General features: G+C 39.1%; 1 protein-coding gene across 1 annotated transcript in view; it reads left to right on the top strand.

Moving 5' to 3' along the window:
- srrm4 (serine/arginine repetitive matrix 4) overlaps positions 1 to 11,694 on the top strand; it is a gene marked incomplete at both ends in the record, with an annotated part of 113,136 nt that extends 101,442 nt beyond the window's left edge. Inside the window, 5 exons of the mRNA XM_084308034.1 lie at positions 5,690 to 6,006; positions 6,531 to 6,725; positions 7,147 to 7,248; positions 7,640 to 7,792; positions 11,406 to 11,694. Coding sequence (XP_084164160.1) covers positions 5,690 to 6,006; positions 6,531 to 6,725; positions 7,147 to 7,248; positions 7,640 to 7,792; positions 11,406 to 11,694 — 1,056 coding nt within the window. The remainder of the gene's footprint in view (positions 1 to 5,689; positions 6,007 to 6,530; positions 6,726 to 7,146; positions 7,249 to 7,639; positions 7,793 to 11,405) is intronic.
- Positions 11,695 to 16,429: the final 4,735 nt, after the last annotated feature.

Raw genomic sequence — 16,429 nt, 5'->3', positions numbered from 1 at the left:
TTAATTTTTTTAATCGCCTGACAGCACTAATATATATATATACCTATATATATATATCCTCTTATCCATCGGGCAAGCAGCGGACTCGTTTTGCATAAAACGCCTGTCGATTGCATACCCAAAGTAATTAGCTATTTATTCTTGAAGCACGTATAGAACATGCATGGGTCTGGTCTTTTTTGAAAGGAAACATCCTGAACTTTCTTCCACAACAGGAAGAATCACTCTTGAGTGCTAATGTAATAGAGTTACAGAGGTTTGAACACACAAAAATAAAGGTTTTGTTTACTTTACGTCTTTGGTTACTTGCAAACAGATGCCTGCAAAATAGTTCCAGCTGAGAGGTTGGAGCTAGAAAACACAATGGTTCCATAGCCTGAAGTGTTCTAGTACATGTTCACAGTTGATAACAATCCCACATAAAATGAGTGTTTTACACATGTTTTTTCATGTCTGTAGCGGTAATAATTCGATACGCTTATCCAAAATGGCCGACCGCTGCAATACATTTTGACGCGCGGGTGAGAAATTCTCAACAACAAACGTCTTTGTCTTCTTCTCTCCCTTTATCGTAGTAATCATCCCTCGTGTAAGATACCGCTAGCTCCCGAATTTCATTGGCTATACAAAAACGGTCAATAATTTTCACCGTCAGAGGTGACTGGTCCGTTCAGGGCCAGGCAAAACCGGATGTGGTCACTTGTCCGACGCTTGTTGGTTGTTTGGTCTTGTAACCCAAGATTGGAAGCACGTAATAGGTCGAGTAGGCACAGCCTGAAGCCGACAGATGAGGGCAAAGTGCCGTTTTGCTCACTGTATGCACTTTTTTACCAGGTATGCAATGGTGGTCTTAGTTTACCGATGCGACCACTCAGCTTAAAGCTCCGGGTGCCTCTAGGAGTCTGTGGAGTCTGTTGAAAGTGATACAGAGCTTGCTTTATTTCAGCTGGCCAGGTAAACTCACGTTTGCTCATTTCTCCAAAGTTGCCTATAAAGCTTTAATGATCATGATAGTATCTAGGGGTGGAGGAAAACATTTATACAACAGTATATCGCGAGATCTTGCGCGCAAATATTATATAAATACAGTGATGCCAAGTATCGATATCTTTTATTTGACAAAACTTTTTATTTTTATTTTTTGCCTTGGAAATCTCATTTTACTGCAATCAAAATTATTGGAAAGAGGTGAACAGACTGAAAACGTTATCTTATTAGAAAAAACAGATGATGTATATATATTTTTATTGCAGATGGTAACAAAGTTTTCCATTGGGGACATAATTAATAGTTAATAATAATCAAGTTGCGGTCAGTGTGCACTATGGTTTGTGATACACATTAAGAATCTGATACGCTTTCATGACAAGTCTGTGAATAAATACATAATTCCTGCTTTTTGGCTTTTATCAGTATTTATTCTTCTTCAGTTACACAGATACGTGATGTATTGTAGATTACATTTCTTGTAATATATCGATTATCGCAGATATCGTGCATCGTGATATTATCGTTATCGAGGGCCAGTATCGTATTGTGAGTTACTCTCGTATTGTCCCACCCCTATTAGTAGCCTCATATAATATTACAACATAACTCCTTGTTTCACAAAATCCTTTTTAATAATGCTGCTACTGCTAAATCTTTCACTACTACTACTAATACTACAATTTTCAGGTATAGTGGTAAAAAGTTCGAAGGAAAAATCAATCCAAGATAAACTTAAAGGGGAACTATCTTACTATTTCTTTCACTATTTGGGCAATCTTACACAATTTCTGTGAGTCTATGGAACACATCTGTATGTTTTTTTTTTTTTTTTTTTTTTTAATGCATTGTTTTGTATTTCTAAGTACTGTAGAGCAGCAGTTTCTGCCCTTCAAGATTCCAAGCTGTTTTTGGCTGGGCTCCGCCCATACTCGCAATGCGCTTTGAGTGACAGTCACCCACTGCACTGCACTGCACTGGCAGATACCTTTTGGGGGAGAGAGAGAGATAGAGAAATAGGGGGGGGGGATAATCCCACAGGACAATGCATTGGTAATTTGTTTCAAATGACAATATATACCCCGTGAATATTATTGCACAGATTGGAATATGCGTCGCATCGTATGAGAGCCTCTCCCTCCCTCTCTCTATCTGTCTGTCTCTCCCTCTCTCTCTCTCCCTCTCTCTCTTTTTCTCTCTTTTGAGGAAGTGTCAGTGACAGGGAAACCGCTTCCACATTATTCCCACTCGGTCCGTTGTTGAGCGAATTGTTGATTGTGAGTGGTGGAACTAAACCACAGAAGGGGCGGAGGTATGCATATCATTATGCAAATAATTCTGCTTCGTCACAGGGGACCAAAATTCAGAATGGCTTGGTTCAGTGGGGGGATGATCTTGTCTCATCTGAACTGGAAGAATGCGCCAACATGATAATTTGAGACATATTACAGTGTTGGTACACCCCACATTGCTAGAAAACAATGCTAAACACTGGAAAAGGCCATTTATAAGATAGTTCTCCTTTAAGACATATTTATCTTATTACTTTGTTGAATATCTTTCACATACAATATAAATATAGTATATTATTGTCAAAATAAAAAGAACCCCAAAACAGTGTAAGGGGTTATTGTGGTTCAGTACTGCTGTGGAGTGAGTCTCCACATCATCATTCCTATCCATATTAACACAATGATTCAAAGTGATCGCTTCATCCCTTGAGCCACTTGTCTCTTGGGAGTTGTGTCTTCAAGAAGGACAATACACAAAGGCACAAGTGTGAGTTCAAACCTATTGGATTGAATCATCACTCAAAATCATAATGTTAGCAGTGACTGCCCTCTTAGACCTCGTACACAATTGCAGCTTTTTAAGGGTTTCCTTTTGGAAAGGTTTAGTGGTTTTCAAAACCTTAAAGAGGCACTTCAAAATGTATTTTGCACATAATCTCACACACGTCCAAAAACGTTTGCACACATTCATTTAGTTTGACAGTTATTGAGAGTAAATTAGTTTGAATATGGCCACCAATGATGTCATCGGGGACATTGAATCCTTGTATTTTGTTAATTACAGCTCAATGAATACTTTTTTTTAAATAATTTCATGGAGCTCTAATGTTAGAAAGCATTATAATAAAGGGACTGAAACAATGAAAGAAAGGGCACCACATCATTACAACACACCACTACTGAGGGAAATATTATCATAATTTCTTTCTTTCCATTATTGCTTTGCTGGATGTCAATGCTGTTTCTTTTGTTTTTACATTTGAATATTTGTTTCCTTTATCCTTTATTTTGACCATGCCTTAAGTTCATTGCACCTGGTTTTATTACCAAAAGGAATATCTCAAAAGTGCGACTGACAGGGGAAACTAAAATAAAACATTGTACTGTATTCCTTATTTTGGGTTGATTTACCCTTTAAAATATGGTGTTCCTCTTCATTTCAAATAGCCTTCAGAATTCAGCTCTTTTCATTTAAAGGGATAATTCTGGTTTTTGGACCGTTAGCCCCATTTCTTACTTACCAACGATGTTGTTGATCTGTAGAATCCTTTCTCAGCACAATCCATGCTGTTCCTCATAATATCTCCGGATAGTTAGCTACAAACCAATGCTAAATCAATTGTACAAACTGACTTGAGGCTTGTACAGACAGGAGCTTGACCCCATTGACCTTGCATTGGTTTGTGGCTAAGTACCCAGAGCTATTATGAGGAACAGCATGGATTGTGCTGAGAAAGACCTTTACTGATCAACATCATCATTGGTAAGTAAGAAATAAAGCTAGGGGTCACAAAATCTGAACTATCCCTTTAACTCATTGTCTTGTGCTCATCAGGGCATGAAATACATTTGATTCCTCTCCAGCTATCATTAAATTATGCTAATTGCATACACATGTGTTTTTAATCACATACCAGAGGGTTTTTAATAGAATTTCAATAAACTAGTATATTGAGGCATGCCTGGAATTCAACATCCCAAATTGTCTCTGAAAGGACCTTCATAGTTGGTATGCTAAGAGGGAATGTCATTGATATGTGTATTCATTCATGGGCTTGGATTTGGTCAAATAAGCAAGTCATTTGTAATCGTAATGTAGAAGGAACTTTGTGAGTGTGCTCAATATTTCTTTCCTGAAAATGCAATCCGTTGATCATATTCACATGGTGGCCATTTTGCTCTTGTGTCATGCTCAGGTTGGGATACCTTTTGGTGCAAAGGAAACCCAACCTGAGCATGACATAATATGTATGCTGTCTGAATAAGTCAATGAAGGGAAAGGTGGGTATGAGATTATAGGATAAAATCCATAATATGATAACTCCAAGAATGTGGTTCAAACATATGCCTCACCCTCATTCCTATGTATAAGCAGAGTGGTAAATTTGTTCTGGTTAAAAAACTAGAGAGCAAAGACACAGTTACTAAGACATTATTATTTGTTTTCCTATAGTGACTGACATCTAAACATGACATTGAGAAATGCCTTTTGTTTAAAAATCTAGTTTTTTTCCTGAAGTAATTTGCTCCTGTGTATGTACTGTATGCACCCTGGAGAGGTCAGTGGTACACGTGGTGGAAGATCTGTTAAGATTTGTTGACATTTCCCCCCAAAGGGTTGTGCAGGCTGTGAACTGGATCATGAAAATATCGTATGTATGACGAGTAGATTAAGCTTACAGTATCTCGTCATATAAGTAAAGGGAGATCATTATCATACAAAAGAAAACGACTCAGAGAACCAAACATGTAATTCAGTATCTTCAATTCTGTCTGTCGACTTCTAAAAGTGAAAGAGCTAATTTTGTACTCTAATAATTTTTTGTGTGTGCAGTTAAGTATTTGAGATTTAACACATGCAGGAACTAGTCTGGAACCCCCGAAAATACTCAGAAAAAAGCACCATTAAGGAAAGAAAAAGGAACATGCCAATATAAGTATTAACTGGCTCTGGGTTTGAAGAGAGGGTTAATGTCTTTTTCTTGCAATTCTCGACTCTAATGATGCACTTACTGTATGTTGCCCGCTCTTCCCTTTTTCTTACACCTTACCTACTTAAGGAGGAAATCTTGATTGGTAAGTCGATGCCATCCACAGACTTAGGGATTTACTGTAGGTCGCTGCAGGCTAATTATTTTCTTCTTGCAGGGGGAGAAATAAGCTCAATCAGCTGTCCCATTCTGAGGGCTTTTCTTAGTTCTCTCTTTGTCTGCAATCCTTTTTTCATTTCTACTTAATACCCATTTTGTGATGTTTATTCAATGTTCTTGAAAAGAGGCTTTTTTAATGGGGCTATCGTTTTCTATTTTTTTCTCTCTCACTCCAGTTAGAGCCAATAGATTCTTTACCCACATGTAGCTTCTCTTTCTTCTGCTCTTTTGTTCTTCCTTTTCATATGATTTAGTTTTAGAGTAAATTTTACCTTGTTTTTTGTTTCTTTAATTTAGTTTATTTTACCTTTTACTTGAGTTAATGTTTCTTTTGAAGTTACTCGCATGCCAGAAATTTGCATGATGTCTTAATCTTTCAAAGTTTTCTGTCCCAAAAAAAACCTGCATTATTCTTCTCTGTGTTTTGAAGGGGAAATATGTGCCGTACTAGAGTATTACCAGTGCATCAAACAGGTAACAGGTTGCATTATGCTAAAATATACCTGGATTTAAAGCTCAAGCCTTATTGTCTGTTTGCAGATCTTGCCATCAAAACCTGGAGACAAGGTTTTACGTTGTGCAAAAGGGATTCACAGTCAGATCAATGTACCACAGGATTACGATTCTGGGAATGACACATCTTCACCTCTGTCAACCAAAACTGGTGTATCTCGAGCAAGTGTCACCGAAGACAAGAGGAACCATTGTCAAGGTCTGGCCTCACCAGAGAAGCTGAAGTTCACAGATGGGGACAATGCCTCTGATTCAGGGAACTCTGTGACCAGCTATGCTTCCCTGTGCAAACCTCATGTGGAAGGTGGCTTGTCTGCCTCTCTTTTCAATAGGAATGGCAAGAGGTAAGCTTTGTATTCTTAATAAGTAGTTCACCCTTGGTAGAAGAATGCTCATCAGGGAAATTGTCCTATCTCAAGCCCTGCCCTTTTTTCTTGATCCTCCAATCACTGTTGCTTCCCTTGGTTGCTTTGTCCAAGCGAAGAAACAGAGGGAAGCAACAGTTGTGATTGGAGGATTGTGAATATAGGGCGGGTTTGAGATAGGTCAATTGTGTATAATTTATTTTCAGTTTCCACTATCTTTCTCCCCTTTAAATTGGAAAAAATAAAAACCTTGTTTGTCCGAGGGAAGCAACAGTTGTGATTGGAGGATCAAGAAAAGAGGGTGGGTTTGAGATGGGTCAATTGTGTACACTTTATCTTTAGTTTCCACTCTCTTTCTCCTCATTACATTTGAAATCTTTATCTTACAAATCAAGAATGCTGAAAGTGTTTCATAAGCCGAGGGAAAGTACATCCCAGGATGAGCGTTTTGGTTTTATCACTACAAGCTATAAAATGTATGTTATGTTATGTTATCTTTGCAGTGAGCAAATAACCTTGGGATGCCGAGTGGAGGTTCTGCGATCTCAGAAGGCTGCCGTCTCTTCACGGAGGAGGGCGCGCTCTTCACGAAAGCGAGAGAGGACCTCCTCATCCAGCAGCAGGAGCAGGAGTAGATCCTTCGGGAGTTACAGATACTCTGGACGCTACTCTAGAAGTCAATCACTGTCATCCGGCAGGTTGGTTCGCTGCGTTTTCTATTGTCTGTTGTACAGTAGAACCTCGCTTATCGGAATCCCCAGGAATGGAGAGCATTCCTGTAATGTTAGGATGATTGAAATTGAAATGAAAACAAATGTTTCAAAAATATTTTTCATTCAATAAAGTAAATTGCAAAGTTGTCATCAAGTGCAATATTTGGCAGGACATGTGTTAAAATGTGATAGAATGTGCTTAGATATGCAACAGCCAGGTGAGGTAGTTCACTGAAAAACAAATAAACAAACTTAATCTACGACCAGTTCGTCTACTGGTCAATTTGGAACTCTTGAGTTTTGGATAAACAAGGTTCTACTGTCCTTTGTTGATTCTTCTAACACCCTTACTGCATTGAGGCTCTATTTGATGCAAGAGGGTAATCTTAATTGTTTTCATTGTCAGCTCCTACTCACGATCACCAAGTTACTCAGCTGATCTGAGAAGAAGAGGCAGTGTGGCCAGCACAAGTTCCAGAGGGAACTACTCAAGACATAGTCCTGACAGGTACAGTTCTCAGAATCCTCTACCATGCTGATGACTCCTGATTACTGGTGTGCTAAAACGGCTAGATATGGATACTGTAGATAGGTACATTATTAATCTCCGAAATTGGGGAAAGAATTCACAAGCCTGAGCTTTGATAGTTATATTCCACAGGTTACACCATCTCTAATTTATAAACAGCCAGATGTTCTCTCCTTTTCCCCACAATCTCTCGAGGTCCTATCCACTTGTATGTACAGTACAAGGTTCATCCCAGGTTCATTAGGTCTATGTAAAACACATCAGGCTACTGTTCCTGTAATGTCTTAGTCTTGTAATTGCAGAGAGTTAGATATTCATAAACTTTAATTGTTGGCGAAGGAACGATCTTACATTTTTGTCGTGTTCTTAGACGAGACAGGAAGAGAAAGCCTAACTCCAGAGAGAGGGATATGAAGCACACGCAGAAAAGCGGCGGAAAGAAACAAAGACAAAGGTCCTACTCTCCTATGAAGAAGAGGAGGAGAGACTCTCCAAGCCATCTGGAAGCACGGCGAATCACAAGGTATAGCTGTCACACACATTATTTTATTTCACTGAAGACACCGAACCCTGTCACCGCTCCCTACGAGCAGGTTGGCACCTTGCATGGTTGCCTCCCCCCCGTCTGTGTGTGTACAGTCCGATCTAGCTTAAAATATGTAAATATAGTACTAATCGACCACAGGAAAAAAGGTACATAATGTATGTTGTCACAAGTCACGTAATATATTTACTAAGGCTGTCAAAGTTAACGCGGTATTAACGCGTTATCGCCCGATTCTATTAATGCCACTATTTTTTTTTAACTCAATTTTTTTTTTTTTTACTTTTTTTTATTAGACTTCACTCAGGTGTATTGTTGATACTCTCATTGATACTATGTGTGTGTGTGTGTGTGTGTGTGTGTGTGTGTGTGTGTGTGTGTGTGTGTGTGTGTGTGTGTGTGTGTGTGTGTGTGTGTGTGTGTGTGTGTGTGTGTGTGTGTGTGTGTGTGTGTGTGTGTGTGTGTGTGTGTGTGTGTGTGTGTGTGTGTGTGTGTGTGTGTGTGAGAGAGAGAGATAGAGAGGGGGGTGAGAGAGATGAGGAAGGGGCAAGAGAGAAAGAGAGCTGGGAGAGTTCTCAGCCCTTGTGTGGGTTAATGTAACAAGTTCCTAACGTTTTCTTTCCCCTATTATTTCATGCACTTTATTCATTGTTTTAAATTATTATTTTCTTTTAAGTTATTTTGTGCATCACTCTGTTTTGAATTTGATGCAAATTGGCAATGCATGAGGGTCATCCTTTAGTGTTAAATGGCTGCATAAAGCAAGCATTTGTTGACTCTCATGTTGATAAGAGTATTACAACTTGAAAAATATCAGTTTATGGTAAAAAAAAAAGAAAATGCGATTAAATTGCGATTAATCGCGAGTTAACTATGGACAATCATGCGATTAATCGAGTTAAATATTTTAATCGATTGACAGCACTAATATTTACGTATTGTATTGACAATATACAATGTGAACGTATTACAAATAAGTACATACATATTCAAACAATGTAAACTTTTTACGTTTTCAGAAAATGTATAAGTTCGAACCCGGGGCGCTACGTTGCTTTTAACTCGACACTACAGAGTCACACTTTTCTGACAGCCTCAACCAAACCATAACCGTTAAGCGTACCTGAAAATTAACATTAACCCTAACCATAACCATTCAAGTTCAAGTTTGCTTTTATTTGTCACATATAAGGTACATGTACAGTACATTACAGTGAAATGCTTGGTTCTGTATGAGCCCCTGAGAATGTTATTCATACAGTAAAAAAAGTAAGTAAAAGAGGAATAAAGTCCCAACATTATACAAATATACTATATACAAACTAAAGTACAAACTAAAGTACAACCTAAGTACAATGAAAGTACAATGAAGTACAAATGCAGGCAATGAGGTACAACAATGTAGACAATGCGGTACAAAATGCAAACTTAAAAAAATTCCATATTTCCAAAATGAGGTATGGATGTAGTGCAAATCTCTTTAATAAATAGATCAAATATGGTGTAGTGTTAAAAGTGTCTAAGGTGTGTGTTAAGGTGAGTGATTGTTTAAAGTGAGTGTGTGCATGTGGATGTGTGTGCAATGAGTGTACTGTAGATGGATGGGTTGATGTTACATAGAGTCATTGAGCATCCTGATTGAGCATCCAGATTCGGCTCAAACAAGGGACTAAACATGTTTCGCAATTATGCCACATCAATGTGGAACGCTGTAAAGGAATGTGAATCCCTACCCACATTCAAAACCGCTCTTAAAGAGCACCTACGGGAGGCTGCAATTGGAAACTGGCCACCGTAAAGGTCCAAACCCCCCTCCTAATAAGTTTAAGTTTATTTGGATCCCCATTAGCCACAGCAGTGCTGGGGCTATTCTTCCTGGGGTCCATAACACATAAAATACAGTTACAGACTTATACACTCACAACATTTACATGTCATACAGACAATTAAAACAACAATAAAAACCCTTATACACTCATAACATTTACATGTCATACAGACAATTAAAACAACAATAAAAACCCTTATACACTCACAACATTTACATGTCATACAGACAATTAAAACAATAATAAAAACCCTAATCAAATTCATAATACAATATAAAAATATATACTCCTTATGAATGAATTCATAATACAATACAATAATACCTACTCATAATTAATTCATAATACAATACAGCATAATATACTATTTAGCTTTTACATACATTATCTATGTTCATATCAGCCAATTATACAATATTTTAATAATATATCCCTATCAGACACATGCCTTTTCATCCATATACCTATCTCTTTATCAGACACATACATTTTCATTTACGTACACACTATCTATTAGGGAATGTCAATTTCTTTGGTTGAAAATGTTGTTTTACCACGATTTTGAAACGACATTTACTATTCTCCTGCTTAACATGTCTGGGAAGAGAGTTCCATTCCTGCATACCACGGAACATGACAGTTCGCTTCATTGCATTCGACCTCACTTTTGGAAGTGTAAAACCTTGTGCAGAAGCATGTCTGGTGGAATGGTTGTGTCTGTCAAGACTTATTGATAAATTGTTATATAAAATAGACAGTCTCCTCCCCACCGCATGTATATATTCTCTCCCCACCGTATGTATATTTCTCTCCCACCCTCTCCTAATGTACAGTCTCCTACCCACCGTATGTATATATTCTCTCCCCACCGTGTGTATATTTCTCTCTCTCCCACCCACCCACCCCCTCCTAATGTAGTCTTATCCCCATCATACTCTCTGTCAGGATCTATGGATAACAGTACTGTATATTTGCATATCATATATGTCACAAATGTAACAGTACAATATACCTGTATGTCATGTATGTCCCTATGTCATAAATGTCACTATGCATTGAAAATGGGGGACCCTGATGTAAACAAGACAAACGTCTTTCTCTGGTCTGCATCCCCGTAACAATTGTGTGTATTGAGCCGTACTGTATTGTACCCATTCTGCAATCTGTTAAATAAAATGTTTATTCATTCATTCATTCATGGCCTGGGGATAGAAGCTCCTTCTGAGTCTCTCTGTACTGGCCATGAAACTCTGGTAGCGCTTGCCTGACTGCAGCAGTGCAAAGAGGCAGTTGTTTGGGTGACTAGAGTCTTTGACTATTCTCTTAGCCTTGCTCCTGCAACGCTTGGTGTAAATGTCCTGGAGAGTGGGAAGCCCCCCTCCAATTGTGCGTTCGGCTGATCGGGCCACTCTCTGCAGTCTGCTGTGGTCGTGTGCGGTGCTATTCCCAAACCAGGAGGTGATGGTACCAGTCAGGATGCTCTCTCATTAAAACTAAACTTTATACCCTAACCATAACCGTTACGCGAACCTTAAAAATAACCTTAAGCCTAGCCATAACCATAACCATAGCATGGGTGTATGTGGGTATAATGCACTGATGAGTGCTCCTGGTCGCGGAGTTCATTCTTTTTTTGTTTTGTACGTAATACTTTTGCAGATACAAAATGTAAATATATTACTTATACAACACGTTCATATATTACTTATGACTATAACATAAAATTAATTTCTCACGCTAATTATCTAATTGATCCTCCACAGTGCCAGGAAGCGTCCTATCCCGTACTTCCGGCCCAGTCCTTCATCCAGCAGCCGGTCCACCAGCGTCTCATCCTGGAGCAGCCTGTTCACGCGGAGCCGCAGCCCCAGTCGCAGTGTCAGCCGAGGCAGGAGCAGGAGTCGCAGTTACTCCTCCTACAGGAGCTACAGCCGAAGCTCATCCTGGAACTCCATCTTTGGGTCTCGCAGTCGAAGCCGCAGTCGAAGCCGCAGTCGAAGCCGCAGTCACAGCTATGCATCATTGAACAATCACAGCAAAGGCCGACATTAAGACTTGTGAGGACTGCAATACGGTTCATGTTTTCTGTTGAGAACGACGGCAGTAGAGGGCTGAGCAATCTGCTGTTTTCTTCTCTTTGCATCTGTTTGAGGCTTGGGCAGGAATACTCCAGCCATGCCGCACATTAAGGTAGCGCTGTTCAGTCTGCCAATAAGGACCACTGGAGACTGAATGTTCTTTTGTTTGCGTTTGGCCACAAACTGTGTCCTCTGTTATCAGCGTCACAATGGTCTGAGACCGTTTTTCCCCCAGTGACTCTTTCCCTCTGATATCTACAGCAGAAACAACAATGTACTCTATAGGAAAACCCATTTACCCTATTTGGACATCTAACACTGGTGTGTCCCAAATTTGTAAGCCCATCAAATAATTTTCGGATTAACTTGTCACAATTTGATATCTTATTTTGTTTAAATGTCATGTTTACGTGGGTGATCACCGCATAGTTATTTTTAATGTTTATGTATTTATTAAAACTAGCTAGTCATCAGATTTTCTACAATGTCATGTTCTAAACATTTTACTATTATTTTAATGCCAAAAACTATGCCCTTGCACTGTTGATAGCCAATAAATTCAAGTGCAAATATGAGGCATTCTCACAGGAGGTGAGATTTCACGGCACGTGGGACATTTACCGTCACATGCAAGTTCATCAGATCTGGGATTTGATGTATTTGGAACAATTTTTGTTGTTTGATCCATGAGTTTTCAGATGGCTTCAGAGGAACGAGCAGGTTTATTGCTCTGATCTTGGTAGCCTATACTTCAGAGGGTACAATAGCGCACAGACATGCTTCCTCTGAAAAATGGATGGAGGAGATGTCCCCCTGACGGCAAACAAACAGCCTGTCAGCTCAAATGCCAGATATATTTATCCTCTGATCAAGTGGGAAACAATTGAAATGTCAGTCTTTGTGATGCGATGGAAATGATCAAAACATTGGGCTGAGGAAGTGTTTCTTTCGAGGAGAATATTTTCCCCTGACAGCCACAAGTTGTGCACGTTGTCTACAGTATTTTCGTAGCTAATTAGTCATATTTATTTAATTACATATTGGTTTGTCTAATGTATTTATCAATTTCTTGTATTTATTTGACTTATTTGACTTAAAATGAGAGCACAAGGAAGCAGGCACATCACAGTGATGCTGTAATATGTGCATCCTATTAGAGGTTGACCCGAATGCTTCAAAGCTTCAATCGCTGCCATGGTAATCAATGCTAAAATCAAGATTTGAAAGCTTCATAGTTTGTTTTTTTACACTACTCAAAATATACATCATAATAAGACAATTTTGAAAAGAATGTCTTACGATGAGCACATTTAGTCATGAGAACTTTCATCAAACCTATCTACCCCATAACTCTCATCTACACGCCACATTGAAATTGTATACGCACTTATTTATCAGTTATTCACTGATAATTACTATTACTAATGAAGTTTCGAAGCCCTGAATCCTATGATATGAACAGCAATGATTCTTGATTTGCTTGAAACACGTTTGCTTATTAATGTACTGGAATCAAAAACATACCTCATCTCTTGTTTTTATACTATCTGGTCTAGAAGGGTTTGAAGTGCACAGAACCACATATATTTATTACTTATTTAATATTTTTTGCATTTGTGGTCCATCGCTGTAATTTTCTTTGTTTCTATGCAACGCTGTGGAGTTACAATGTATGATGTAATTTATTTTGATCAAACAATAAGTTACAATTTAAAATGTACCAAGTCTACACTGTAAGAAAAAAATCTGCAAGAAAACGGTAAATGTCTGACATCAATGGTTTCCAAATAGTTACTGTCAAATTACAGTAAAATCAAATACATTTACAGATTACAACCTTTATTTAATGGTTAATATTTTGATAAAAGGTAATTTACTGTATTTTTATGGTATTTACACTTAAAGTAGAAAAACAAAGGTAATCTGTAAAATAATACAGTGAATTTCCTGTGAAAAAAACTTTTTTTTACAGTGTAGGCTACATCCCTCTTATTCCTCTATTTGCTTTGACCTGGTCTTTTCAAATCCTCAACTAATGTCATTTTCACAAATAAGGAACAAAACAAATTAATTGGATATAACAAAGTAGTACTACAAATAGAGGTCTAAACTATGACTTTTGATTCTGTGTATCTGATTCTGTTTGTTTGGCTATAGTTTAGGTGATATTTTGACTCTGTTGGAATCTATAAAAAGGTTAAGACTGCCTTTCCATACAACTGAAAGAGTACTATTTCTCTCATATCAAATGTATCATACTGTCTGTTTAAACTGCTCCAGGCATGAGGGTCTGCTCTATGCACTCTGGTTACTTTTATCTGAATGTTAAGTCAATTGGCCAAATTAGGGAAATATTCATGCTATGCAGGCCCGTGCACACATAGAGGCCAAGGGGTGCCTGAGCACCTGCCTTTTTGAGCCTCATCAAAAAAGTGCCCTTTTTTTTTTTTTTTTTTTTTTTTACTGTTACGCCATATAGACTGCCCTTCCAACTGAAAAATGTCAGGATAGAATAAAAATATTAGGTAAAGAGAGAGATGCCCCATATTCCATTGCAGTTTGCACGGCCTCCTCAGCATGCCTCTCCGCGGACCTATATATTTTATGCATAGCGTGGGTGGTGATGATGATCATGATAGAAACCGCTGTTGAATGCTGGTATTACACTCATTGAGGGACACAAAGAAGTCAAATCCGATGGGATTTGGGAATCTCAAATACAAATCGGGATTGGAATAAAAAATGCATTTATATTAAACAATACAGAATATACAGCACTTCTTGGGGTCTGTAGGGTAAGCACTTATTCCCTCCCCCCTGAACATTTATGGAGATGTATGGGCCTTTTAAGTCAGTGATAAAAGTGTCTTTCAAGGATAAGTGAGCTCCTGCACTGATTATTATAGTTCAATATTCAATATTTGATCACCAAAACCCCCCAAAAGGCATAAAAAGGGGGCCCCCCGCCCGAAAAGGGCCCTTAAAAATCGTGCTTGCGCGCTACGCGTGCTCGCTTAAAAAATACACACAAGTGTTGTGCCCTTTTCAGCCTTTGAGCACCTGCCCCTCTAAAGTCCTGTGCACGTCCCTGATGCTATGGGAGGAAAGGAACCAGAGAAGGAAGGAAAGGAACCAGAGAAGGAAGGAAAGAAAAACACTTAAAAGTCAACCATACATTTGCTAAACCACCTGTCAACTGATGGACTTTTGCCACATGCCTACTCTTTATATGGTATACACGCAGGAGAAACCCTCTCCCCATTCCATAATACTTTGTGTGATTTTTATCTTTTGAATATATAATTACACTGGTGTAAATATGCATCTGAACTGTATAAATGTAACACAGGGTGTGATTAAATAGAGACTGTGATATAAGCCTATAGTTAGTTATGTCAGAATGACTGGTATCTTTAGGTTTATGGACTCTGGTGTGTTTTACCTCACTTCTTACAAGTCAAGCTTCATGACTTCTGCAGAAAGAGGGAGAAAGATAATGTGCAGAGGTGTAGCTTAACCATTTCACTACCACACTACAGAAGGTGTGGTTGTGAAAGGGTTAACCCCTTGTTATGTGGCAGTGAAATGGTTCATCTTCTTTTTTTTATCCACTTTTTCTCCTCCCCTTCCTGGTTGTTGCTCGCATGTGCCCCCCACTGGTCGGTCTAGGGAGGGTTGATAGATACTATCACATGTCCCCTCCGATACATGCGGAGTCAGCCAGCCACTTCTTTTCACCTGCCAGCGCAGACTCTCATTGGTGAGGTATAACGTGTGGGAGGCTCACACTACCCTCACCATCTCCCTTCCTCGCTGTGCAGGCGCCCTGACCGACCTGTAGGAGTCGCTGTTTACAATGACCAGATTACCACCCACCGGCTTCCCTCCCGCTGACTCTGCCAATTGAGCCAGTATGACGGCCGGCCAAGCCGGAGGCAACGCTGACAGCCGGATTCGATACCAGTGTCTCTCGCGTTGGTGACGAGCGCCTAGTCCGCTGCGCCTAAATGGTTAATCTTCTGTATTGTCGCAGTGAAAGGGTTAACCCTTTGGTAGTGTGGTAGTGAAAGGGTTCAAATGGTGTATCATGTTTTTACTTTAGATTTCCCAATAACTAGGTCATATAGCAATAGTGATCCAGTATTTTGGTGGTGCATATTCTCTCATTTTCCAAATGAGCGAGCATATGCAAAATATATGTTTTTCACCTGGCATAAAATATTATTTTATCATGCCAGTATGAGCTTGACATGATAATGTGTCACCTGAAATTGAATTGTCCCTACTCCCTGCCATGACCCCATGAAATCAACTCTCCCTCTTCCTACAGTACGTGTCTGGAATAAACTATAGTCATGTTCTGAATAAATCTGTATTGCAGTCTTGTTTTTGTGGGTTATGTACTTATGTTGAAAACAAAGTGCTTGACTTATCAGTTATGTCGCTGGTTTGTAATTAGAGGAGCAACCGCAAAGTGCCATCATGACAAACTTGAGTAATTTGCTATAGTTTAATGCGTGTGGTGACATCAGTGTGTTTGACCCGTGCCTCCCCCCCGCGGGTTGGTCCTGAAGCCATGCGTTATTTTCTATTAAAAGGCGAATGAGTCACCAAGAGGCGGGCCTTATTTTAACACATTATGACAGTGTTTATGAGTGGCATGGGCTAGGAGGCTAAATTTGGTAAAGGGAGGAGGGTCTTTGATCAGC

This window comes from Notolepis coatsorum (assembly GCF_963971535.1).
Source record: "Notolepis coatsorum genome assembly, chromosome: 1".
Taxonomy (NCBI): domain Eukaryota; kingdom Metazoa; phylum Chordata; class Actinopteri; order Aulopiformes; family Paralepididae; genus Notolepis; species Notolepis coatsorum.
Note: the sequence above shows the minus strand (reverse complement) of the source record. Positions and strands in the feature narration are given on the sequence as shown.